At 36.2% G+C, this 26,765-nt stretch overlaps 4 protein-coding genes across 10 annotated transcripts in view; 3 read left to right on the top strand and 1 right to left on the bottom strand.

Moving 5' to 3' along the window:
* Positions 1–13,872, top strand: part of LOC108972344 — a 22,996-nt gene extending 9,124 nt beyond the window's left edge. For all 3 annotated transcript variants that reach the window (XM_018938884.1, XM_018938882.1, XM_018938883.1), the window contains exons 2-5: positions 7,440–7,597; positions 12,133–12,352; positions 12,422–12,998; positions 13,077–13,872. In XM_018938884.1, coding sequence (XP_018794429.1) covers positions 7,521–7,597; positions 12,133–12,352; positions 12,422–12,998; positions 13,077–13,867 — 1,665 coding nt within the window. In that variant the 5' untranslated portion in view covers positions 7,440–7,520 and the 3' untranslated portion in view covers positions 13,868–13,872. The remainder of the gene's footprint in view (positions 1–7,439; positions 7,598–12,132; positions 12,353–12,421; positions 12,999–13,076) is intronic.
* Positions 13,873–17,851: 3,979 nt separating this feature from the next.
* Positions 17,852–21,104, top strand: LOC108972345. Of its 4 annotated transcripts, XR_001993627.1 has the most exons (6): positions 17,868–18,044; positions 18,101–18,182; positions 18,254–18,482; positions 19,149–19,668; positions 19,894–20,652; positions 20,683–21,104. XR_001993627.1 is itself a non-coding variant. In XM_018938887.1 (5 exons), exons 2-5 carry the CDS (start codon positions 18,106–18,108, stop codon positions 20,589–20,591), a joined length of 1,524 nt encoding a protein of 507 aa, XP_018794432.1. In that variant the 5' UTR covers positions 17,852–17,926; positions 18,101–18,105; the 3' UTR covers positions 20,592–21,104. The 4 variants fall into 4 exon arrangements, 3 of the variants coding, with proteins under 3 accessions (XP_018794432.1, XP_018794431.1, XP_018794430.1); XM_018938887.1 differs by having other exon boundaries at positions 17,852–17,926; positions 19,894–21,104; XM_018938886.1 differs by having other exon boundaries at positions 17,868–18,037; positions 19,894–21,104.
* LOC108972349 (dehydrodolichyl diphosphate synthase complex subunit NUS1) lies at positions 20,900–22,762 on the bottom strand. Its single transcript, XM_018938890.1, has 3 exons — positions 22,583–22,762; positions 21,882–22,528; positions 20,900–21,616 (listed from the first exon to the last, which is right to left on the bottom strand). Exons 2-3 carry the CDS (start codon positions 22,422–22,424, stop codon positions 21,275–21,277), a joined length of 885 nt encoding a protein of 294 aa, XP_018794435.1. The 5' UTR covers positions 22,425–22,528; positions 22,583–22,762; the 3' UTR covers positions 20,900–21,274.
* A 354-nt stretch (positions 22,763–23,116) lies between these two features.
* LOC108972342 overlaps positions 23,117–26,765 on the top strand; it is a 46,812-nt gene continuing 43,163 nt past the window's right edge. Inside the window, exons 1-2 of one of the 2 annotated variants that reach the window (XM_018938878.1) lie at positions 23,117–23,253; positions 23,458–23,684. In XM_018938878.1, coding sequence (XP_018794423.1) covers positions 23,459–23,684 — 226 coding nt within the window. In that variant the 5' untranslated portion in view covers positions 23,117–23,253; position 23,458. Of the gene's footprint in view, positions 23,685–26,765 lie in introns of both variants that reach the window. The other variant, XM_018938879.1, reaches the window with a different exon arrangement.

Raw genomic sequence — 26,765 nt, 5'->3', positions numbered from 1 at the left:
ATCGAAATTTCCAGAACGCAAGCGAGCGAACCATAGTTGTGCTACGCGAACTGATACGAGTACAGCATCACTTCCGTAAACTTCACAAATTTTATTACGAAAATTTCAAAATATAGTGAATTTCTTCATTATTTTCACTAATTTTTGAACAGCTGTAACTTTTTTTCAACTTCCTTGAATTTAATTTTGTTATTGAAGCTTAAAATCTTCCCCTTTTTAAAAATGTATGATATGACACAATGTGAGCACTGGAGATATACGACTGCAACGACATCTATTGACAAAATACGAAAAGACTTTTTCGACTACCCAATAAAATGTGTTTTGTAATAATTTACATAATTTATTACAATTTCACAATTTAATCCCTCTAAAAAAGCTAAATCAATATATTTAATCGCTGCTTTCTACATTTATCAATTAAAACTATAAAAAAAAACATGATATATTGTAAAATGCACGCTTTTTTTGCAATAATGAAAACAATTTGTCGCTGGCCGCAAAACATCAAAACATTCTCTACCGCATGAAATCATAATTTATCAACCTTTTGCCCCATTTAAATACTGTATACAAATAAATATTCACATGTATGTGTGTATATGCAAAATCCTAAGTGATAAGCATTAAATTGTTATAAAATGCTTTGACTTACATACAGACGCTCATACAATGAAACTAAGCTTACATACACATAAACATMTATACATACTTATATGTTGAAATATATACATATATACAACGGAAAAAATACAAAAGAAAACAAATAATGCCGTACTTAGATTAGAGCTCCAGCTCCATCCATAGTTGATTGAATTTTCTTTCGCCTCTCATTAGAACTGATTAAATTGTTGTATAAACTAATCATTTGTTGAAAAAAACAAAACCAAATAAAACAATATTGAATACTTTTACGCCGCAAATTTAGCTGTTTATGCAAATAGTTRGTTCAACTTAATTATTTAATATTATTACATGATTAAAAGCAATGTTTGTTGGTAGCTTTAAGCCAACAATTTTCTATTCATAAAACGACGACAAGTCTGGCTGATAACTTGTATAAAAAATATTTTTAATGCCATGTGTTTACAACTTAAGGAATTTCAAATTATTTTCAATTTTAAATTTTCTCATAAACATAATTGAAAAACATATAAAGGTTGATGCATTTCCAGGTTCCCCACTTTTTTTTTATAAGAAAAATTACAGAAACCTCAAATTTAATGGATAATGTTTATTATCACTCGAAAGAACATTTTTTGAAGATTATCTCTTTCAAGTGTTGGTTGCGGCTACGTCTCAGTTGGCCCATCCGTTGAGTCCAATTTTCGATGACTTCTTCGAGCATTTCGATTGGTAATTGGCGAATGACATGCGTGATGTTTTGTTCCAAGGCCTGAATTGAAGCGAAATTGTCCTCACAGGTTTCGGATTTTACACATCCCCACAGGAAAAAGTTTAAGGGTGTAATATCACACGATCTTGGTGGCTAATGGACCGGCCCAAAACGTGAAATTATCTGCTCACTGAAGTGTTCTCTCAATAAATCCATTGATTAATGGGGTGTGTGGAAAGTTGCGCCGTCTTGTTGAAACAAAATGTCGCCAAGATCACGAGCTTAAATTTTAGCCATCAAATACTTGGTTGTCATGTCGCAATACTGCGATACACAAAAAACATTTTTTTCTGTATGAAATGGCAGCTCTTGAATTTCTTCAGGTTGTTCTTCGTCCCAAATATGGCAATTTTGAGGGTTTACATCTGAAGATCGGTGATGGTTTTGTCAATAGTCCGCTCAGTAGCACCACTATGTTGACCATAAGTTGAGCGAAGCGCGCAAAACAAATTCTTTACAGAACGTGAAATTTCGTAACAAAGTTGATCAATTTGTAAACGTTGTTCAAACGTCAAGTTTTCCAGGATGAAATGTCAAGCAATACCGAACAAAAATAACATGACAGCTTGACATGGCTCACACGTGATCAGTCAAAAAAGAGCGATTGAAAAAAGTACCTCAACTTGGATCACTCGTTAGTAAGCTCTTTGTTGGCTAGACTCTCATTGGTAGGGATTCTAACAGGTCATTGCCTTATCGGCGTCCATGCTCCATGAAGCGCTTTTTTTTTTTTTTTTTTTTTTTTTTGATTGTTGTTTTTTTTTTTTTTTTTTTTTTTTTGCTTTTTATTCATTTGGGAAACACAAGTTTTGTGGGAACAAAAATTAAACGCCTGTGCAAATTTGTATTGATCGCTAGGCGCTTGCTCACTTATAAGATCGAACACAGGACTTATGTATATTTTTCTATGGCAAGGAGTGCGTTAATTGTGTGTACCTTACATAAAAAAAATTTTGTATCGATTGTTTTAAAATTTAAACGATCTTAAACGGAAACGATAACTTTAAGAAAATACAGCAAACATTTTGAAGGAAAAAATATATTTTTTTAGTTACACGCGATCTCTGAAGGCTCTAAAAAACACTAGTCCTCCACTGATGATTTAAAGGCATATTTATGGATATATATTTTTTAGTTAGTTTTTATCCCTCTTTATCACAGCTAAAATAACTTGATTTTTCCGGAAATCGATGACAAATTGGATAGAAAATCATAAAATCAAGAATAGAATTTGCCAAAAGTTCATTGACCCAATTTAGCAAAAATTAAAGATATAAAAGAAAGAAAAAAACAAAGAGAAACCAAAATGCATTTTAACGCTGGGAACTGGAGCACCATTTGTGTGGTCATAAAATTAAAATAATACAAAAACAAAAAAAGTGATGATGCAACGCTGCTTTGTAATATCTAAATTGCGTATTTGAAACACTTTGTTCGTGTGTGAGTAAAAATAAGTTTAAAGAGATGCAAAAAAAAACTGCTAACTCAAACTAAAAAAAAAAAACCAAAATGTACAAATTTACGAGGAAGCCACAATTATGCAGTGACTTTTTCAAAGAAACGTATGCTAAGAATTTTTTCCATTGTTTGAAACAACACTTTCTTCATGTCAAATCTCTTCTGKTACTGTGAATGAATTCAAAATGCTTGCTACCTTTTTCATACAAAACGTCTAATGCTTTAACTATCACTAAGGTGTTTGGTGTACTGTTATGTATCCATATTTTATTCAGGGTTATTACATTACATTAAAAGCTTCTTCACAGGTCTTATACGGTACTCAACTTCTATTTTGAACGATTTTATAAAACTAGTTTTGMAGACTTCAGTTACAACCACATCATGCAATTCCTATAACTGATAATCGCTGATCCAAGATATTGTCAAATCGAACAAACATCTCTAATAAAAGCTTAGTCTTACGAGTAAAGCCTAGTTATAGAGAGCCTTGGAAAACAAAAACTCGCTAGTTTTATTGCTGCTCGAAAATTACATTTTCTGATAAAAGGATGAATACAATGATGAACAAAGCGCTCGATAAATGGCGAATCAAAGGCGAAAGTATATGAGTTTATGTGTGCTTTAACGATAGTTAGTTTTCTTTATTAGTTTTGTGTTCAATCTAAGATTTGTTGATAACACCACGGGTGATCCAAGTAGAGGTACTTTTTTCTAATAGCCTTTTTTGACAGATCACGCGCGAATCGTACCAAGCTGTCATGTTACTTTTGCTCATTATTGTAAGGCAAGACACCTGAATAACGTTTACTAATCGTTCAACTTTATTACGAAGATTCACGTTCTGTAAAGAATGTGTTGCGCGTGCCTCGTTCAACTTATGGTCAACAAAATCCGCCTACTGAGCGCACTATTCGCAACATGATCACCCATCTTGAGACCAGACATTCATTATTGAATAATATTCGATCGAATAGATCACGTCCAGCAGGCAGTAAAGAAAATATAGCAGTCGTAGCTTAGGTTGTACACGAAGACCTTGGAGAGTCGAATAGGTGCCGTTTGCAGCATTTCGTACAGACTAATGGAACGACTTGGCGCATTTTACGTCGAGATCTAAAATTTAAACCATATATGTAAAATACAGCTTGTGCAAGAACTGAAGCCACTCGACCTTACCAAGCGGCATCGCTTCGCTCTGTGGCCTATTGAAAAGTTCCAAGAAGATCCGACGGTTTCGAGCCAAATTTTGTTCAACCATAAGACTCATTTCTGGTTCAATGAGTATGTAAGCAATCATAGTTGCCACATTTTTGATGAGGAGCAACCTGAAGATATTCACGAGCTGCCTCTTCATACAGAAAAACAACGGTTTGATATGGTTTGTGGGCCGGTGAAATAAAGGGTCTCTGGTCGGTTCTTCAAAAATGATGCCGGTAAGAACGTAACCTTCAATGGCGACCGTTATTGCGTCATATTAACSGACTATTTGATGCCTAAAATTGAAGTTCGTGGTCTCGGAGACATTTGGTTTGAACAAGACGACGCCATTTTCCACACATCGCATCAGTCAATGGATTTATTTAGAGAAYACTTCGGTGTGCAGATAATTTCCATGCTTTGGACCAGTGATTGGATACCAAGATCGTGTGATATCACATGGTTAGACTTTTTYCTGTGGGTATATGTAATGTCTAAAGAACACGGGCACAATTCCGCTTGGATTTAGGTCTTAGTGCAAAAAATCACGCGTGTCATTCACCAGTTACYAGTCGAAATGTTGGAACGAGTCATTGAAAATTGAACTCAAAGGATGGACCATGGGATGAATGTTCTTTCGAATGATAATAATCCATTACATGTGAAGTTTCTGTGTTTTTTCTCTAAAAAGTAGGGAAGATCGAAATGAATCACCTTTTACCTATTTTTCGTGCTTGATTTTTTTCATAGCTATAAAACTCATGCTAAGTCGAATAGTTTGCTTCAAATTAGTATGCTAGCATATAGCATTTGACAAGAGCAGAACTGACATTTCAAACTGCCCTCATACTTACATACATATATATTTGTAATATGCACATATTTTTGCATTACATAGAGAACAAAGACTATTATCCAACTACTGCAATTTTCTGAAATTTCAAATCATGTTGTAAGTTGTTTCCGACATACATATGTACGTACATATCTTTGATAAAATTTAATGTTTATAACATAATCCAATTTGCCTTTGGCTGCATAAATAATTTCGTTTTGAGGTTAATTCATTTATCCGTCATTAAAACATATTTTTTTAATGAAGGTTTACACATCACGAAAGCAAAATATGTATATTACTTTACATACATACATACATGTTACAAACAATATTTTATTGTTGAAATACTGGAATTTTAAGCAAAAAAACAAAAAAAAAAAGCATAGTTGAAATATTCCGCAAGGATTTTTGTTTATTTAATTTTGTATGCAAGTTCGAATGCAATGTGTAAAATTTTAAAGAAAACGTTCATTCAATACTTGCATGTGAAAGAAGTGCGTAATCTAAATATTTATAAAATGCTGGCCGTCACTGGTAATTTATTGCAGACAATAATTGCAGTTGCTCTAGTTATTGAGATTAACGAAAATGTAAGCAACTGTTTATTATTCTTGTATAAAACTGYTAAAATAAATTCTCCATTTGTGTATCAACTGATCAGCTTTGGTCTGCGTCTTATAAGCAAGGAACGTTAAAAAATCAGAATGCTTTTTTGAAAAAAAAAATTAAAATAAAAAAAAAAAATCCTTCAATTCTTTAAGAACTGCATCTCAAAACCTGTGTAAAATTTCATGAAGATCGCTCGAGTAGCTCTCGAAAAATCTTGCCAACCGACTTCAAAAACGCAGTTTCGATAAAAACGTCTTTAAAGACGGCGTACTTAGCGTAGCTAGCCTGGAGCGCACAAGATGTCATGGCCGTATCTCTGACACTATTACTCGGATCAATTTAAAAATTTAGCAAAGTATTCTAGAGATGTTGACGAAATTAATAACACAACAAAAAAAAAAATCAACTTTTTGCAACTCGTAAACCCAATCACCAAAACAGGTGATTATTGTCTATTTGGTGGGGTTTCGAAGGGATCGTTTATTTTGAGCTATTGTCTGACAATGGCACGATAGCTCGAATTGATCAATAGAAAAGGTGTAATGTTTCACTAGCTAAAAAAAGTCCAAGTTTGATGACAAGCCAAAGCTTTTGAAGTACTAATGGAACTAATGGAATATGCTACCACATCTAACATATTATTTAGACTAAGCACCTTTGGGCTATTGCTTGTTCAAGTCTCTGCAAAATTTTTTCGCTAGGTGAACCTTTACCTCAATTCAGGACGTCAACAAGCTCTTAGATCAGTTGTTTGCCTTCAGGGATGAAACATTTTATGAGCGTGGAWTCAAACTCTTGCCCAAAAGATGGCAAAGGGTATTAGATCAAAATGGAGAGTATATAATTTCATAACAGATTTTACACAATAAAAAATCGAATTTCGCTGTAAAAGGAAGCTACTTAGTGAACGATCCAATCGTAAGTCATCTAAGGYCATTCAGAGAAATTTATTGAAGGAACTAAATACTTGTATATTTCGGTCTAAGACTAACCATTTAACCTGGTAGACATTCATTTGAAGACGAAGGTTCGGTTAGTTCGCTGAAAGGGCGCTAATTTGATGACGGTCTCTTCAAATATACCACTCCTCCTACTGGAGCTATATATTAGCAAAATACATTAAGAAATTTTGTCTCCCTTTGATTTAACGGACTACGTAGAGGGACAAATCGAGCATACAATTGTTATAAATGCAAATCAAATTGATTGAATATCAAGCAGTTCCACCGCTTTGACTGACACAAATACTCTACACCTCTGTATTGCATAGRGAACAAGCAGAGCGAGCAGAATAGTGGCGAAACGAAGACGGCTAATAATAATTATTTTAAGTTTAAAGATTTCTTAAGCGAATGGTTCTAGATTTTTAATAATTATGCAAGCCAGGAAAACACCTCGAGTCATTAGAATGCTTTTCGGCTGCTATTTTTCAGAATACGTAGTCTGCTGAGAGTTTTAAAACCACGAAAAAATAGTCAAATATGTTACTTATAGATATTTGTTTCTGTATCGTCCTTAGTTCTAACTTTATTAGACACTTCAATGAACTGATCACATGGTTAATAYATATATTTATATACATACTTATATATCTATGCACTTAGCTATGCACTTAATTATCTTCACTGCACTTCACTTCAYTTCAAGTGAATTCCATTCAATTCAATTCGATTTCGAAAGGAAGTCAAATGCGTGTTTTTTTCATAATTAAGTGAAACTGCAAATTATAGCATCCGATAGCTGTTGAATTGCCACTGCAGCTGTTGCGTAGAGCACCAGCACATTTGTTGCACGCAATAATGCTGCAATGYTCTTGATTCGAATCGCCAACTAACCAAGACCATATTCAACCAATACCAATACCCACAATTATTCTCAATATCTACTAATGCATAATTGTTTCTTTTTTTGTTTTTGTTTTTCTTCTTTCCTTTGCAGGAGATCCACTGCACAAGCACTCAGCTTCAACTTTAAATACAGAATTCTTCCCTTGACGCGCACATCGCAAAATCTACAGCAATGCGTCGCCTAATTGCTGCAGTGTTTCTAAGTCTGGTCACCGTGAGCTTATTGTATACAGCGCAAGCCGAATTATCGTGAGTACAGATTTTTTTGCTAATTGGTATCTATTCTCTATTATGTATTAAAACCTTATCTCATCACGATCATATAGTGATTGTTACTTTGGAAGGGAGTACGTCAGACTGCCAAACCTGTATATGTAGGTTATTTATCAGTTAAAATTCATATATCATTTTTATAACAAAAGAACGGGGTTTAAACTTTGATCGTAACCTTAGGTGTTACAAATCCACTTTGTGCCTCTAATATATGGTAAATCYCAAAAGTAGTCGAAATAGAAATATACTACCTTTTAAGTACGAAAGTGTCGAATATGAGAAGCTCAGAACTGTGGCTGGCTTTATAGAAAAAAATAAGCAATTTCCGATATATCTTAATGAAATCAGTTCAATACATCCATAGCAGCTGTATAGCAACCTTTCAAAGCTGAAATTGATTCGCTGAACTACAAGGTTTGTCCTGAAAGTAATAGGACTAAGTCGATTTAAAAGAATGTATTGAACCAGTCGTTACAATTCTTTGAAAACTTTCAGGTGGACAAAAAAGACAACAAGCATTGTTTTCAATTTGGATTTGCTCATTCCTCAGCGACCTCTTCCCGGCCGTCTAAAAGGCTTGGTGACACCGAAACACACCACTTCTTGCTAAAGCAACATTTGCAACCCACAGAACACGTTGCGCGGAAATGTTTATCCTGACTCTCAAGGTGCTCGGAGATCACCGCTCGTTCGTTAGCTAGGAACRCGCTCTTCCGAATCCAGTCGGTGCGCGCACGCTCCGAAGTACACTCGCGACGGAATAAAATCAATCCTCTTACTTTCCRGACAAATTGTGTACGTCAATATCGCCGTATATCTCGTACTGATGAGCTGTACGACCATAAATCAGACCATAAATGAAACCATAAATCTTCAGCAAAACCTTTCCCTTACATTCGTATCGCCGACTCACCAGGTGTTGTCATCGTCCATGCCTCAGCACCATATAGTCTTTGCTCGTCGCGAGAGGACTTTATTTTTCAATTGCCTACGCAGTCCAAAGTAGCACCACTTGGCAAGAAGCGATTCTGCATTGGATTTCAAGACTAATATTGTTGTTGTTATTAATGCTGGTTCCAAGATAAAAGAAATTATCTACGACTTCAAAGCTATGTGYTTCAACACTGATATGTGAGCCAAGTCGCGAATGCGACAACAAGTGTAAAATCGGTCCAGACTTCAGCCTTGAAGAACTCTTTGTCGTATTACTAAGTTACTTAAGATCTTGTTCTCGAAAAATTCTATATCATACTTAAGACTTAAGTGTCGCTCTGCATTTTGCCAAATCGCTTAAAAGAAAAGACTGTTCCTTAAAACAATTCTTTTAATATCAACTAATTCGAGATGCATATAGTTTATGCTTGAAATGCAATTTCTCAACTCTGAATTGTCTGTTACTTATACATAAGTGAGTCCATAAATAGACGGCGCCAATTTGAGATGAAATAGTAATGTGAAAACACACTTCACATGCGTCGTAAGGAAAATCCATTAAAGACAAACTCATTATAAGGGGGATACAAAGAAATGCCCACACTGTCTTAATGAGCGAGCACTCACTCAGCAGCACTCCGCTGGAAATTGTGTCTCGAATGCAGCTCATTAATCTGCATGTCAGTGGCACCAAAAATAGACGCGCTATTTGCGTTGTGCAGCGTCTTATCGCCTAACTTCTAAGTACCAAGAGCTTGCAAGAGTCCCAAGTATAAATAGAAGCCTAAGCATTGATACAATCGCATGAATTCATGAGGAGTTCGTGCACAAGCCGAACTGCGGCATATTTGTAGCGGAACTTCATGCTATTGCAGCAGCCACACACAATCACCGCCAGAAAAAAAATACAAAAAAAAAAAATACTTATTTATTTATTTTTGGAATTGAAGTAATGTGCATTTCTAACTAAATTACGCAATGCCATCTGAATTGCCGTCGAACGTTGATCGACATGCGAYATGYCCACCAATAGACGCAGCAGCGATGCGGCGCAATAAAGCATACCATCAATGCTTTGACCCTGAGCACTTTGTTGCACTTCCTGGATGATTTATATGGCAGCGATATTTTGTCTATGCTTTCTTCTAGCCCGCTTGTGCGTTGAGCGYATGGAGATTAAGGGCACCGCCAGCGAAGATTTGACGGAGTGCCATCTTCTCGTCATTTGCATTCGAATTGTGGGTGCCATTAAATGTAAACAAAAGCAGCGCGCAATGTTATAGAGGTAGGGCATACACACCCATGCTGCATTCTATGTAAATATTTACTCAGCATTGCCCGCTGGGGCCAAACGAGTCATAGAGCGTACATTGTGTGGCCAAGCCGTGCACGACTTTTTTATTTATGCTTCACTTGTAAGCGTCAAAGACACCATAAATCTGGMATCATCTATGATATCCTAAATTTATGGTTCGCTGAATTGTTTCAGTTGCCTGGCGCTTCAGAGTGGAAGTTTCTGGGAAATGTGTATGCAAATGGACTTGCCACTCAMCGCCCAACTAATTAATCAAAGCGGAAGTTTTTTGACATTTTCTTAGAAATTCCGCGAGATCTGTTCATATGTACATATGTGTTTGGTGCGGGTCTAACATTAGGGCAGCTCCAAAAATCACCGAAAATTTTATTTCCAGTATTTATTTTATAAAAAAATTGATTGACCATTCAGTATAAAACGAAACATTCAATTTCCTTGCTAAAATAAGAATATCGTCCACTATTTTATTGCCCTCGAAATTAGTGGCCTGGTAACCAGTAAAAGTGAAATTTCTTACTTCTGGCAACAGTTTCCAATGCTTCTCAAGAYGCATCTGGCCGACATGCGATACGAAATTACTGCTTTGACTRCTTCTTGGTTGTCTACGTAGATGTTGACTCTGGAATTGCCTGCARGTGCTTTRKARGCCAGCTCCGTGGCTTTCCCAATAGCAAAGGCCTCAGCTTGAAATATTCTGCAGTGGTTCGGCAACTAAAAGGTTGCCTTATGTCTAACTCTGGACGGTGTAATCTCGCACCAACTCCATCGTTCATTTTCGARCCATCAGTATAGACGCTTTTTACGTCAGGCATCGTTTTCCATGTTTAAGAGTTGAAAAGTGAAGTAATGTAGTCGGTGTTTGCCTAACTGCCATTACCAACCGAGCTTTGCCCGAACGTTCTATATGTAAATTCTCCTGCAGCCAGWAGTCGTCCCGGCGATTTTTCCGCGAAGTTTTCAGCGAAGAGTTATATACTATAGGTGGCAGGTTTAATAGGAGTTCGAGAGCCGCCGTTGGAGTTTTTCTTAAAGCTCTCGATGGCGAGCCTCTGAAGCATTTCCACTGGCTTCCGATAGGTGAATTTCCGTGCGTCTGTCCACCATACTACTGCACCATAGAGCAGAATTGGTGGCCTTTCTTCTTTCTTACACGTTGTGATTCCTTCTCGAGAGGTAGATGTGTCCCATTTATAGAAGAAATTTTGTGTTTTCTTGTGAACACCAGCAAATTCCTTTTCTCCGGGTTCTACCCCAAATCCGCTTGCGATGTCCATTTTTGGACTGTATTGAGAATGGTGATCACGATACAGCTAATGGTCTGTGGACAYCTTTTTGGAAATTCGTCCGCATATACCATTATATTGGGGGCTTTGCCTTCCAAGTTCCCTAGCAGTTTATTCATCACTAATGTTCATAGAAGTAGATAAAACCACCTGGGGGGTACCTTTAACGACTGATCGTATTCCGCGAACTGAGGGAGAAGATAGGCAGGAACCCTTAGTTACATTTAGAGCAAAGAAGGAGTGCKCGATATTTAGGCCTGTGTTCTCGCAGAATCAGTTCGAAAAGTGGTATCGAGACGGGCAGAACTCACTGTGCTTTAATAAAATAAAAGTGTAAAGTGTTTATTATGAATTCGTCTGCGAACAAATTCCAGACAAATACATGTTTTGTCGAAGATCACACGAAACGACGCAGCAACTTCAGCTTGCGCTTRAAAGCGTCAAACACAGTTGTGAAGTCGTTCAGGACTGCGCTTATTGTCCGAAGTTAGAAAAAGTGGCACACACCGGCGCTATGGGCTCATGCCCAATATTTCAAGCTCAATAAGACGCTTAACGGTTTTATTTCAGATGTCTCTTATGTCAGCAGTCTAGYGCACGTTTGATCGGTGGTCTGTCAAAGCGATCGGTCCGGCGTACACGGTTATCACTGATCAAAATTCGACGTCCAAGAATTGAGTCCCCGATACCGGTGGCTTTTTTCATAGGAATCGTTTAAAAACTTGTAAGATGCTCCATTTGTCGTACTATCATGAGACATCTACATAATTCTAAAGGTTCAAAATACTTCAACTTTTAATGATGGCGTACAGTCGCGTGATCTAACCACATAAAACTGGATGAGCCTAAGCGATTTAGACTACGAATATTTCATTTACATCCATAACACTTCATCCAAAAATGCTTCATTTAACTTTCTGGCCATTTAATTTTAAGGCCCTGCATTTAGGTTATGCTTATTTAACAACCRCCAATTACAGACGAGATGACATACGCGGAACCATGCAGTCACTAGTTTATTCCTATAATCAATTAGACAATAAATTGGAGCGTCACGAGCATCGCGAAAGAGCGCTTGGCGAGTTAATTAAACGAGCTCTGCAGACGCTACAAAAAGGACAAAAGAGTCTTGAACCACTAAACGGTATATTCGCACGTTTAGATGAGCGCGTCAGTCAAATTGAAACGCTCTTGATAACGGTAAAAAAAACACTAAACTCTACTAACTATATTATTTGCATGATAAAATATTTACTATATGGCATGTAGCAAGAGGAAAAATACAACGTGCAGACCGAGAAACTCGGCGAGGCGCTCGAACACATATTCAAATGGATGCGTGAGAATGACGAGTGCTACAAGCGACCACCGGTGCCCGCAATGATGCCAGCACCAGCGCCAATTGTCCAGGCTCCAGCCGTATCACCCGAATTCATAAAGGAACAGGAGAAAATCAATCAAMAGATRCTCGAGCAAATCGCGAAATTGTCTACGAATGTGGAAAAACTATTGGACACCTCAAARGATATGATGGAACAGACCGAAGTGGCATTCAAGAGTGTGCCGTCCACAGCAGAAATGTTAACTAAAATTGAAGAYAAATTGGTTAGTTATAGTGTCGTAACGCCAGCACCCGTGCCCGAGCCGGTGGACAACTCGGAGTTCGAGAACAAAGTRTTTGTGAAATTCGATGAACTGGCGACAGGTATAGAAGAGTTGCGTGCGCAACCTAAGCCACAAGACGGTCTCACAAATGCAGACAAAGAGTTTATACATGGATTGGCGAACGAAACACTCAGCGCTCTGGAGAATGTGAAGGCCAGTACGCAGAGCAGCGCAGAAAAAGGTAAGTCTCTTMTGTATATGTCTTTCATTCCCTTTTATTGCTGCCTCTAACTATATTGATTTTTATTTCATTTCGTAGCTCAAGCGGAAACTGCATCACTCATTAAAGAAACCGAACAGAACCTACAGACTGATGCTGGCAAAATTTTGGTCGGCGTCAATACGCAGGCTGAATTACTACAGAAATTCTACGACGAAATGAAYACCAGCTACAGTCAGTTAAATGAGGGACTTGAAATTTTCAGCAAATTCAATAATATTCTCATGGCAAACTCGGAGTATGTCTTGGACACACAACGTAAAGTCGAATTCGGCACTTTGCAGACAGTACAAAAGATCAACGATATAATTGACAAGCAACGTGAGGAGATTGTCGATTTGCTGAAGACACGTTTCGACGCCGTCGACGAGAATGTCATCAACACTCAGCTGGAGACAATGCAAAATCTTAGCTCCACAATTGAAACGGAAATCAGTCACGTTTGGCGGCAAATTTCCATTATGAATGGCGAGATTAGCGAAAATAGAGATTTACTGACCCTAATGCAAGGACGTAATGAGGTCTTTGTCAATAGCACATTCCTCAGCATGGCTACTATGGGCAATAAGGTGGAGGATATCAAGGACCGCATGYTGGATATGGATACAAATTTGAATTATCTGTTGGGCAAATTGTCGGTGATGTCACAGGAATTCGGTGCCATCAAACAGGGRCTCGCCGATTCGTTAGAGCAGCTGCGMAATACCTTCCATGTGATGCAAGAGAAACTGCCTCCTTCGGGTCCCGGACCGCATAATATTGCCAAAAATGAATACGAAACAGAATTGAATTTACTGAATAAACGTCATGCYGCTGTCACAACGCAATGAATGGATTGAAACCTTTTAATTATTTATGCAACATAATTATTTCAAGCTCACTTAGTTGATAAAAGAAAAGTTAAATAAGCGATATATCTTGTATAAATTAATCTATTCATCCACATCACCCGTCATTAATTCATTGAAGAACAAAAAWTTACTGTTAACAAGCAATCCTAAGAATACAAATTTTGACTATAATCCGTTATTTATAAGWTATAACCCTTAGTTCTGACTTTCTTTATTGAATGTATTACATAATAAAATATTAAAAACGATTTGACGTCATTTATGTGGTAGCAAATTGATCCCAAACCCAGCGAACAACACTGGGGAGGGATGTTTTGGCTACCAAGAGGATACTTGCTCTAAGACTGGAAATCGTGAGCTGGTTGTTTTACTCCTTTCTACTGACGCCGTCTATTTATRGACTTATGTGTATGTAAAAGACAATTCAGAGTCGAGAATTCAGATTTTAAGCATATATGCATCTCGAATGAGTGGATATTACAAGAATTTTTCTAAGGAAGAGTTCTTTTTAGCGATCTCTTTTTAGAGCGATTCGGCGAAAGGCAAAGAGACACTCAGTTCAAAGTATGACATAGAATTCTTCCGAGACCAAGGCCTTAAGGGGTTAAGGGTAGTCAGAGGCACGAAAAAATGACAATTTTCAGTATTTTTATTTTACAAAAGTAGTAATATGGTATTACTATAAAATGTTTTGACTTGAAGAAACGAAAATTTCAAAAGAAAAAAAAATTAATTTCCAAAGTTATAGTTGTTTGTGTTGACCCAGTTCCAAAAACRGGTACTTGTGGTGACAACCATAATTCCACGGAGATTCATTTAAAATCAACCGGACAAAAAAAAATTAGTTTTATAAATAGATAATCCTGGTCTTAATCGAAGGATTTTTTATTTTTTCAAAAATTAGCACAATGACGGCCTGAGGAAAATATTTTCTAAATTTTTGGGAAAAAATCAATTGGTTCATTGTCACGTGACCAGTCAGGTCACCAGTTCAAAAAACGTAGTTTTGAGAAAAATGCGTTTGAAATTTCACACTAGCGTTTTGAAGTGCCCCAGCTCTCTTTGTTATTTGTCGAATAACTCAAAAACTAATTATCGGATCAACGTGAAATTTTCAGAGAATATTTTTAAGATATTACACTTAAAGAAAATGCAAAAAAAAAATTTTTTTTTTTAATTCTGTTGTCGCATATGCGATTTGGCTCACATATTAGTTTTGAAACTCACTTTATGTGAGCAACTTTGAAGTTGTAGATAATTTTGTCTATCTTGGAATGAACATTTATAACTATAACAATATCAGCATTGAAATCCAACACAGAATCACTTCTTGCCAACAGGTGTCGCTTTGGACTAAGTAGGCAATTGAGATGTAAAGTCCTCTCTCGACGAACAAAGACCAAACTCTAGAAGTCACCCATCATCTCGTCCTGCTATATGSTGCAGAGGCATGTACTACTGACAACRTTTAATGAGTCGAMGTTGCGAGTTTTCGAGAGAAAAGTTCTACAGAAGATTTATGGTCCTTTGCGCATAGGCAACGGCGAATACCACGAGATATACGATGACATTGACATAATTTGGCAAATTAAGAGAGAGAGCGATTACGCTGTCTAGGTCATGTTGTCCGTATGGATGAAAACACTCYAGCTCTGAGAGTATTCGATGAAGTACCCGCCGGGGGAAGCAGAAGTAGAGGAAGACCTCTATTCTATTGGGGAGACCAGAGGGAGTCATTTAATTTAATGCCAGAGGGAGTCATTTAGTAATTGCACTGACTGCTGTCTGCACTCGTCAAGGAGGCAYTGAGGTTGAAATGTCCACAAAATGTCGGTCAGTTGAGATCTGAGTGGTAAAAARCAAATAAAGCATTAGCACTTACACGCTTCCCAGGGGAACACCCGCTTCTAACGGTCGAAAGTTTGAGTATGAGAGATTTCCGTTAAAATTCCTGTGAGTATTTTAGTTCACAAAACTACGTGACTATTGTGAACGTGCTATTTTTCATTGTTTAAGGTTAATAAGTTGCAACTTTCGTGTAGTTTCCATGAAAATTCTTTTTTTGCAGTTTCGGGTAGTTGGTTAAACGTTTCGTTGCTGTCGGCAAGGCAGTTCATTTTAATCTTTTGCTTTGCTATGCATTTTGTGGGATAGCAGGGAATCAACTATGTTGCTGCTCCTCTACGGCCAAACTTTTCAAGCTATAATACCTGCAATAAATTTTGTCGTTCGATAAGGGAAGGTGTTGCTACTAGYCCAAATTTGTTTTTGTTTTGTTGGTACACTCTTCATATGAACATATATGAGGTTTCATTTCAATCTGTGAATTCATTCTTTGTTTACAGGCCATTTAGTATCGCCGGGTCACAGTATTTTTTTACAATGGAAAAAATTTAATATCGAGCATTGATAAAATTCTTATTTTTGAAATGTGTAGCACMAAAAGAAATTCATGAACGAATGTTAAAAGTGTAGAATGATTGTTCCCATACAATTRGAACTGTAGAAAGATGGGTTGCTSAAAGGTTGTAYAAGCCTTGAAGACGATATACGTGAAGGACGTTCAAAAAGAGCATCAACACCAGAAATCATAGCCAAAATACAGGATATGGTTTTGGAAAATWGTCGATTGACTAAGAGAGATTTAGTTGAGGCGCTACAKATCTCATTAGGCAGTGTGAGTCATATTTTAAGTGAAATTTTGAGTTTTAGAAAGCTGTGTGCACCATGGGTGCCGCATTCGCTAACAAAGGAACAAAAACACATTCGAATGTGACTTTCTCAGCATCACTTGGAGTTTTTTAAAAATGATAATGTGGATTTTGTGCATCAACTCTTCACTATGGATGAGACTTKAGTCTATCTTCATGCTCCTAAAACAAAACAAGAGTCTAAAGGGTGGTGTAGACCTAATTATTCGGTTTCGAAACGAGTTCGTGTCCGGAAATCGGATGCGAGAGGAATTTTGTTTGTAGATTACTTGCCAACTGGTAAAACAATTAATTCCGAATACTATTGCAACCTTTTAGTTCAGCTGTAGGAAAAAAATCGTGAAAAAGACCCGGTTTGCAGAAGAAGAGACCTTTTTTCTTCAGGACAATGCACTGTGTCACAAGCGCATTTTGACAATGCCTAAAATCCATGCATAAAAGTTCGAATTGTTGGAGCATCCACCGCATTCATCAGATTTTGCCCCCAGCTACTTCCATTTATTTACAGAACTCAAAAAATTAATGCGTGGCAAGCGTTTTTCATTAAATGAAGAGGTCATAACGCCAGTTGAAACCTATTTTGCAGACCTTCCGGACTCTCGGAGGATCGTTGGAGCAAGTGTATTAATGTTCAAGGAGATTATACTGAATAACAAAGTATATTTTGAATCATAAAATTATGGTTTTCTTATCAGACGACAAAACTTGTTGAATTACCTGGTATTTATTAACATAAAAGAGTATAGAAATCTTTTTTCTGATTTTGATTGGACAATTTTTACGCCAGTTATATGCTATAGTGATCCGATTGCWGATTGTCGCGTTGGCTTAGTTAAATAGTCCATGCAAAATGTTGAGAAGATATCTCAACAAATAAAAATACTTTCCTTGCAAGGATTGGTAATGATCGATCAGCTGGTAAGGTCGCTGATGGTGTTATGGACGCCTTAAATATGAATATTTGTGTTTATTATTGTTGCGCGCAGTGTTTTTTCATAAAATTATTTCAGCAACTTGTTGACTGTCGACTTAAAAATTATTCTCTGGTAAGGCGTTTGAGTTAGCTACATCCTATTCTGTAAATAGTGATTAGTAAATATTATACTATAGATTACTGATTTTTGTAATAAGATAAGCATTGAATTACAGCGAAATGTTTTGATTGAAAGCGCAACACGGTGATAAGTACACACACATATGTACACTTACCGAAGTTTCAGCGCACTCTAAGCAAGAGAAGTGATATAGATTTAAAAAGGCCGCTTAAATTCAATGCACCTATAACTACTGCGGAATAAACATCCATTTAATACAATACAGCAAAAAAGTTAGTGAGCTGRCTTTAGGCAAATAAAGTGTTTTCGGGTTCACAATTATAATATACCTTTTTTGGTCACTTTTCCGAMGGATGTACTTACACAATTTTCACAATTGTGATGTGAATAGTAATATATAGGCTTATATTCATAAAATTTTCATAATTTTTTTTATTTATTTACAGCAACAATGTATCAAGTGATCCGTTTTCTATTTTTCTGTTTGCTGGGCTTGGGATTTTTGAAACTATCGCCGGCTCAAGTAACGTATGTATAACTCGGTTTATTTATATAGTATGTGTATATACATATAATATTATATATTCTGAAAATTTCAGACAAGAATATACAGGCGAAAGCGTACGTTCACTAAATTCACTAAGTTATGCCCTCAATCTATTAGACAATAAATTGGAGCGTCATGAACATCGCGAAAGAGCGCTTGGTGAAGTAATTAAGAAAGCTCTAACGTCTCTACAAAGAGGACAACTTAACCTCGAACGTCTATATGGTTCACAAACACATTTCGATCAGCGTTTTAGCGATACTGACTTTCACTTAAAAGCGGTAAGTAAGCGTAAGCTCAATATTTATATGATTTATAGACCAAAATAGATATTTTTCAAAGTAAAAACAAAAAAAATCATATTATGATCAAACTAATTGCAAAAGAAAAATAAAACCACAAAAAAGGAAGAAAAAATAATGTATGTGCTTTTGATGTCGTCAAGAGGAAGGGAAGTGGCGTGATTGATTTTTTAAGTTTTAAAAACGTTTTACCACTAACAAAAACCAAGGGTCGTATAGAAAAACGATATATGGTAATGTGGTAGGTAATGAAAAGATCTATAATTTTTGTATATACACATTTGTCATATTACCCCAAATTTATGTGAAAATTTTAAATAAAAAAGTTGTTTGTGTTTTCWTTTAATCTTTTGCATTAATTATTTTTTGCTTTTTTATAGCTATTACTACGAAATAACGGATAGATGAAATAGAAAAAGTTTGCCTAAAACAGATATAAAAACTTTTAAAAATCAACATCGCCCCTTTACTTCCCCTTCTCGAATAGAGATCGTCAGCAAATTAKTTTCCCTTCAATTTTTGTTAATTTATCTGCTTTCTCTGATTCAAACTTTTATGATTTTTGTTTTTATAATTTGTACTATTTTCTCCACTTGCCTATTAACAAAATTTTTATTTTCCTATACACTACCATAACTAACATAGCAAGAAGAACGATTAARAAACCGCATTGAAACATTCTTTACGGAACAAGACAAAACCAATCAACGGCTACTCGAGCAATTGACGAAATTGTCCTGGAACGTGGAAAAATTGTTGGATAACTCGAACGACTTGAGAAAGCCAAGCAACAAAGAGTCTTACAATATTGATTGGTATGAAAAGCAAAAATCAGTGCCAGATATTCACTTAAATGATAAAAGGAAATCAAATGAAGAGCTTTACAGCAGCATTAACTACAACCTGTCAAGGCCATTTTACAGTAACATTAACTACAACCTGACAAGACCAACCGTGCAACAGCTGCTGAAGTATCCCGTGTTCGATAGCAAAATGCTTGTGAAACCCGAGGAGCTAGCGTCACAAACTCAACAGCCTTGTGCGCAGCCTTCGTCACAAAACGGTCTCACAGATGCCGTCAAGATATTTTTACACGAGTTGACTAACGAAACACACAACCTTCTACATGATATGAACACCAATGTGCAAAATATGTTACAGAAATGTAAGTTAAACAAGAAAAAAAACGATAACTTCGATTGCACCGAAGCTATAATACCCTTCACAGGTGCTAATCTTATAGCATAAAAATGTAAAAAAAAAGATCTTCAACTTGATTTTGATCGGTCAGCATGACAGCTACATATATGCTGTAGTGATCCATTGTTCGGAGATTATAGCGATGCGAAAATGTAATAAATTTAGTCACTTATTTGTTTATTATTTTTAGCACATACTGAAGTCACGTCGGGTCTTCAAGAAGTCGAACAGAGTCTACATTCCGATGCCGAGRAAATTACGAAAAAGCTCAACAACTACGAAATTTCAATGCAGGAATTCCATAGCGAAATGATTAACACTTACAATAAGGTAAATGATAGTTTTGAAACTTTAAGCAGGTGCAATAGCGACTCAAAGCCACGCAGACAAGTCATGAATACGGAGGCAAGCACCAGCGATTTAGTAACTGATAAACAACCAGAGCAAACGCAGTTGCTTGATTTGCTGAAGACACATTTCGACACAATTCACCAAAACATGACAAGCACTCAACTTGAAATGGTGACAAATCTCAGCGCCACCATTAAAAATGAAATTAGTTTTTTGTGGCGTCAAATTTCCATTACGAATGGCGAGATCAACGACAGCAGAGATTTCCTACGGCTAATGCGCGATCGGAATGAAATCTTCGTCAACAGTATTTTACAAAGCATAACTGCTATTAGCTTAAAAGTGGAGGATATCAAAGAACGTGTAACGGACATGAGTGACTATCAAAATTATTTGTCCAACAAGTTACCATTATTGCCACAAGAATTTGCCGACATGCAACAAGCATTCATCGGTTGGCTAGAACAGCTAAGTGAGACCATCAAAATAATGCAAGAAACGAAGAAYGGTTGGGCGTCGAAAATTATTTGGAAATGAAATAATTTCGTATTAATTTCGGAGCAACGCGAGCAGCTTAATATAATCATAGAATTAAACGACTATATTCGAAGTCGTTAGTTGGAGTGACACAAGTTGACAGTATAAACATTTTGGGGAAAACATTTACATTAGTTTTCAAACTGTTATATCCGCTACTTTGAATCGTTGCAGTTATGTCGATGGAGCAGTTTCAAAACAGATCTGATATTTAATTTAAAAAATAAACTCAATTTTACTGAGTCTCTCTGCTGAATTAGTAATTTCTTTGTTAAAATTCCATTAATCCCAAACCAATCAAAGACATATTCACATACATTACATACGCATGTATTTTACAAATACATATTCGGCACGCAATCCATTTCTTTTCCATAAAAAATACATAACTCTATTTCGAAGGAATTTTTTTTTGCACCTTGACAAAAATGTGTTTCAATTTGTTTCTAGACATTTAACTTAGCTCATAAACAGAAGAATAAACTGTATGTATTAAAATGTAATTTACATAAATACTAAATATTCTTTGTATAATATGAAAACGTGTGCACAATCAAATCAAATTAGAATACGCATACATACTGTTATTGAAATATTGCACACATATTTTCTATACGTTTTATAATTGATTTACCCYCATCCCAGTTAAAGCCCTTGCAGAAATATTTCTCTATTTTAAATACCTATTTCCCCCAACGCTGTTCACATTTTGAATATTTATATAGCAATTTAACGAAACTTTCTGCGTTCACATAGCGACCAGTCTCAAAGGTGTGGAATTCGGTAAATCGTGTTTGCCAAGGGAGCATACCGAAAGTGCAGATGTCTCTGTTGAATATTATGCTCAATTCGGGATCTACACAATTCCATTGTATATGCTTAGCCAATTCATCACTAATGTGTTGTTCGAGTTGTTTGCGATCAGCTAATAAACTTTGCACTTTGGCGCTTTCTCGTTGTTGGAACAGTTCACGACAAATCTTTGCTATCAGCGATTGGTTGTCTACGTCGCTAATGTTGTAAATCTGCAATAAAACGCAAAAATATGGATTACTAACTAATTGATGAAAAACACGAGAAAATTATAATTGTCAATGTGTCACAACGATCCACGCGCAATATCAAATCAATTGTCTATACAATTTTCATTTAAAAAATAGTGATAAGGTGTGCTATTTCAAATTCATAACATAGTGTTAGCTTTTTACTGATAAGGCGCATATAACGCTATGACTCGTTGGGAAACTTCTACTTTGCCTTTGCTTTAGCGCATACATTATATCAACTCACTTTTAAATATGCCGGCGCTTTCTTTTGATATACATCCCCATTACAAGCGTTGCCATTTTCACTGTGTACACCATTCGCCATGCATCCATTTGTTTCCAGATCCTTTGTCTCTGGTATATAAACATCCAATCCCCATTCGAAGTGGTTATGCTGCAATTCATTCCAATACGATTTGCTTGACTTGCACAAGTTTTCTTTTAAAATCTGTCCATTTAATTCACTACGGACATCATATAAACTGACACAGTCAATACCAATTATTTGTGCATACGATAAAATGCGTGCAACAACTGATTCATTTACTCTCGCAAGTGGATCAGTGCCAATGATTATGTTTAAATGTCGAGGCAATTTGGTTAGTTCAGTTTTGCAGCGTTGTAGAAATGCGCGGTCGCGACGGGTTATCGTCGAACTATTGTACTGCTGGTCATATGACCAAAGTAATATAGCTTGAAACCGCAAAAAAAGAAAATGTAATATTTCATATACGTTGACAAGTATACGCAATACAAGCCACATCAGCTGGTACAAATAGACAAACATGCCGGCACACTTTCTTTGATTATTTCTATCAACAGGCGGTGGTAATTTGGAATGGACAATCTCTAATATTTGTGTGAGAGTATTGGGAAGCACAAGAACATAACCTGCAATGAACATTGATAAATAAAGTAACAATTTAAGTATTTCTTAATACTCACTGGTTTGTCCTTGAATAACCTATAGGCTCCTACTTTCTTTACCTACGAATCATTTTATTCATACAGTAAAGCGAACATAGTTATACTATTTACAAAAGTGAATAATAGAACTTTATAAAAATCTTGAACAGCGTCCAATGTTTAATGAGAGATCAAAATACCATCTCCATCAGTTGCTTTTGACAGCCGCAACACGTCAGTATAGATAAATGCTGCCACCGTGCAAAATAGCAGAAAGAATATTTTTTAAATCTTATAGGAACTCAAAAAATTTTCTGATCTCGAAAACCATTGTTAAAGGGATTTTAACTTTTATAAAATAGAAAAATTTTTTTAATGGACATAAACAAAATAAAAATTAAAATACGACAAGCATTTCACACGTTGCACAGAACGTATAATATATAATATATACGTTCTCTGCACGTTGCCAACAGAAAAAATTATTATCGTTTGTTCTACATTTCCATATTCTTAGATCTAATTGGCAACGCGTTGTAAACAAATGGCTGGCTACGCTAGTTCGCTGTTTATTATTTACGTCGGTTTTTCGTTTGCTTCATTCGTTGCTAGAATTTCGATTCAAATTATTTGTGTTCGCGGAAAAATCGTCGGATTTTTCACAACAGGAAAATCTTGGGGAGTAGTGTGTGATTGTGTGAAAAAGAAAGGTGTGAGAAAATTCTAACATAATGCTTTGTATGCTTAGTTTAATTTGCAATTTGTTAATGTGAAATATAGTGGAAAAAAGAATGCCATAAGTGATCATAAAAAAATTAAATTGTGTTCTAAAATAAGAAGTATACATAAATAAGATAAAAGTGAAATAAAGAGCATTAATACGTTTTTTTTTTTAACCACACCTACTAAACCAGGATGGCTGCAACAGCGGCTGTCTATAATCGCCTTCACAGCACCAGCGGAAGCATTGGTGGACTAAGTGCCAGTATGGGCAGTATGGCACATTCACAGCTTGCGCGTTCACTGGAACGCATCCTGGAGGAGGCACACCTAAGCGGCGAGCTAATACTAACGAATCGCAAGCTAAAAGACTTTCCGAAAACTGGCACCAAATACAATCTCACCGATACGGTGATGGCAGGTGAGTGCATAATCTGTCTGAATACAAATAAAACAGTGCAAAGGAGTAGACTTTAGAGGTGCGGTTCAGAATGCGCTGATTGGGAATGCATACAAAATTATTAAGATATATGAGCATAAATAATGCGCTTGTCGCTGGATGAACGACAACCTCAAAGTTTTGTGGTATATTCGCCATACGACAAATGCCTGTAGCATGCAAAGTATACCTGGAGCATGCAGCAGACAGTTTGGGTGCGGCTGAGCCAGTCAGGCGATGCATTTACAAATAAATGCTATTGTTAGGAAGCTTTCATGCTTATATATCTTATTACATGCTTTATATTACTTATTAATGTACAAAAAAAAAAAAAAAAAAAAAAAAAAAAAAAAAAAAAAAAAAAAAAAAAAAAAAAAAAAAAAAAAAAAAAAAAAAAAAAACAGGATATGTGTGCACTATAATTTTGAAAGTTTGTATATTTTTTGAAGATGATTTTTGTTACCACATTGAAAAATCAATAAATTTGATACAGTATAACTGCATACATACGACCATATTTCCATGTCAGCTGGTTCGTCTTCCGTACTTGATTCGCGCACGATGCTTGCAATGCGTTCCACGTTCGTTGGCCACCAACCACCAGCTGTCCGCCGCATACCTTGTTCTTCTCCCTCAAGGACAATCGATTATATTGCATTTTCTCTTTCTTGCTTGAAAATGAAATTAAAAACTATACATACACAAAGTACCTACCCCCTGTCTCTTCGCTGTACACCGCACTATTGCGTGTAGGTCTGCAAGGAAGTTGAAAACATTGGACGTTGAACGTGGCCCTTTTTATAGCTTACTATACACCATTCGCATTTGTTGTTATTGCCCATTGCACTTGATATTTTAAATGAACCCGAAATGGTGCAGTGCATGTTTTGCTAACGGCACAGAATGCTTTGTAGGATGGTGGTGTGGTTAGGACGTGCGCACTGCTGGGGTCACGCCAGTCTCATTTGTTTGTTTGCCAACTTGCCGGCTATAAAGCAAATTGTAATGTAATTATTTCGTGCTTTGTGTATATATTTTTGCTTGGGGCCTTTAAGATGTTGATGTGGGCGTTATTTATAAGCTTTATTATTTTGCTTGCATATTTTGAGCTCTTTTGTGGTCATATTTTTTTTAATTTATGAAAATTTAAATAAATTTAAATTTCTGTTTTGTGGTCGGAAATATTTCAATATAAAGCACTACTACATAAGGTCCATATTTTTTGGAAATATGTACACCCATACATTTGCATAAATGTTGTACGCAATACCTCGTCCCAAATAACATTTTATATGTTGCTTATGCTATAACGAAATCTATCTGCCTCGCGTTAACACCGTTTTCGCCTGCCATAATTCTATGCTTATTTCGAAAAATTTGTCCATTGGAGACATATTTGGCATGTCTATGAGCGCACGCTTGCTTAAGAATTCAAAAAGTATTTTTTACAACAAAACATCAAATAATATTTTAGTGGCTCAGAGACACAAGTTGGTGGTCATAAAACTTTATTGTTTTTTTTTTTTTTTTTTTTTTTTTGAAAATTTTGGAAAGGTATACAATTCCTTACATAGCTGCGAGGTACATGGTAGACATGTGCGTATGTATATGTTTGCACATTTATATAATTGTACAACACAACATATTTATACCTCGAATATTTTTTGGTTTCCACTTTATAAAGTGGTGGTTGTTTTTCAACGCAGACATTGGGATATTAAGTTCATGCTGTCGACTTTCATTGCTCTTCATTTTTTTTTTTTTGGCTTTTCCTAACTCCTAAAGCCTGAGTGATTTTGGGTACTTGCAATTTTTTTTCGTGTTTGCTCCCCTTGGGTTTAATTTCAGCACATTTTGGCAGTAAACTTGTGCAAGCACTCATATTTTGTTTTCAAAGTTTTGCTTTTATTTATTTTTTTTTTTTTACTTCTGGTACTTTCTTGAAAAGTTCTCCCTTGGGTTGTGGTATGCAGGTAATTTGAGGGTTGGCGACTTAAGACATTGTCTGTAATAGAAAAAAGCTATATGCAATTTGTTTTTATGTTGTAGTAGCCTAATTAAATATTTCAGGCGAGCTGTGTTGAGCTTTCTGCCGAAACCGCAGGAGGTTCTTGAAATGTTATAATGGTAGTTCGACATTGAATGTATTTGAAGATTTTACCGCATTCGTAATCGTACAGAAAATAAATTGTTCAGATCGGAACGCTATGTATGACATGTAGCTGGCACTTAAACTAACCTATTAAAAATGTGATATAGATCTGTTAATACCAGCTCAAAAAATCAAGTTTAATAAATATTTTTCAATTTAAAAATGTTTTCTTCCAAAATAATCGTTATATTTTGATCAATTGAAAAGGCAAAACTATTCAACACTACTCKTTTAATGTCTTCAATTTCCCCGCAGCGGTAGTTTGAGTTTCTGAATAGCCAGAAGTGACGAGTAGCTAACTCAGGCGAATCTGCTGGATGCGGCACGATATTGGCTGAATCAGAATTGTTCTCACTGATCTTTCAAATATTCCAACGATGTCGGTAAGATCTCTGACCGTTAAATAATAATAACTGACAGTCATACCAACATAGAAAAAAATGTCTCGGCGAATAAGTTTTTGCGCGAAATTTAAATTAAAAAGTCTTATTATTTTTTGTCCACAGTTGTGTATGTCCGGCCCATCCTTCATAATTGATTTTTTAAGTCAAAAATTATGCAATAACTGTTATTTTCGCTCTCAGGTTTATACCCTTTAATGCTCTAAGAAATCCGTCTGTGAGGGCTGTTGTTACTGTGGCGGCAGAAAACATTCGAAGATTGGAGCCGAGCTGACAGTCCTTGGGGGATAAAAATCCGCGTCATCCGATTTTTTTAGATCTAACTGTCGTGGGAACGGACTTGTGAAGGACGATGTTGTTGTAACGGCAGAATTCTGCCGAGTTGACAGTTCTTGGGGGGATAAACGTCCAAGATCGTTCCGGTTACTTAGACCCGACTGTCGTGGGAATGGACCTGTGAAGGATCTTCTTGTTGTAACGGTAGAATTCTGCCGAGTTGACAGTTCTTGG

This window comes from Bactrocera latifrons, unplaced genomic scaffold (assembly GCF_001853355.1).
Source record: "Bactrocera latifrons isolate USDA-ARS-PBARC rearing strain unplaced genomic scaffold, ASM185335v1 scaffold_397, whole genome shotgun sequence".
NCBI classification, from domain to species: domain Eukaryota; kingdom Metazoa; phylum Arthropoda; class Insecta; order Diptera; family Tephritidae; genus Bactrocera; species Bactrocera latifrons.
Note: the sequence above shows the minus strand (reverse complement) of the source record. Positions and strands in the feature narration are given on the sequence as shown.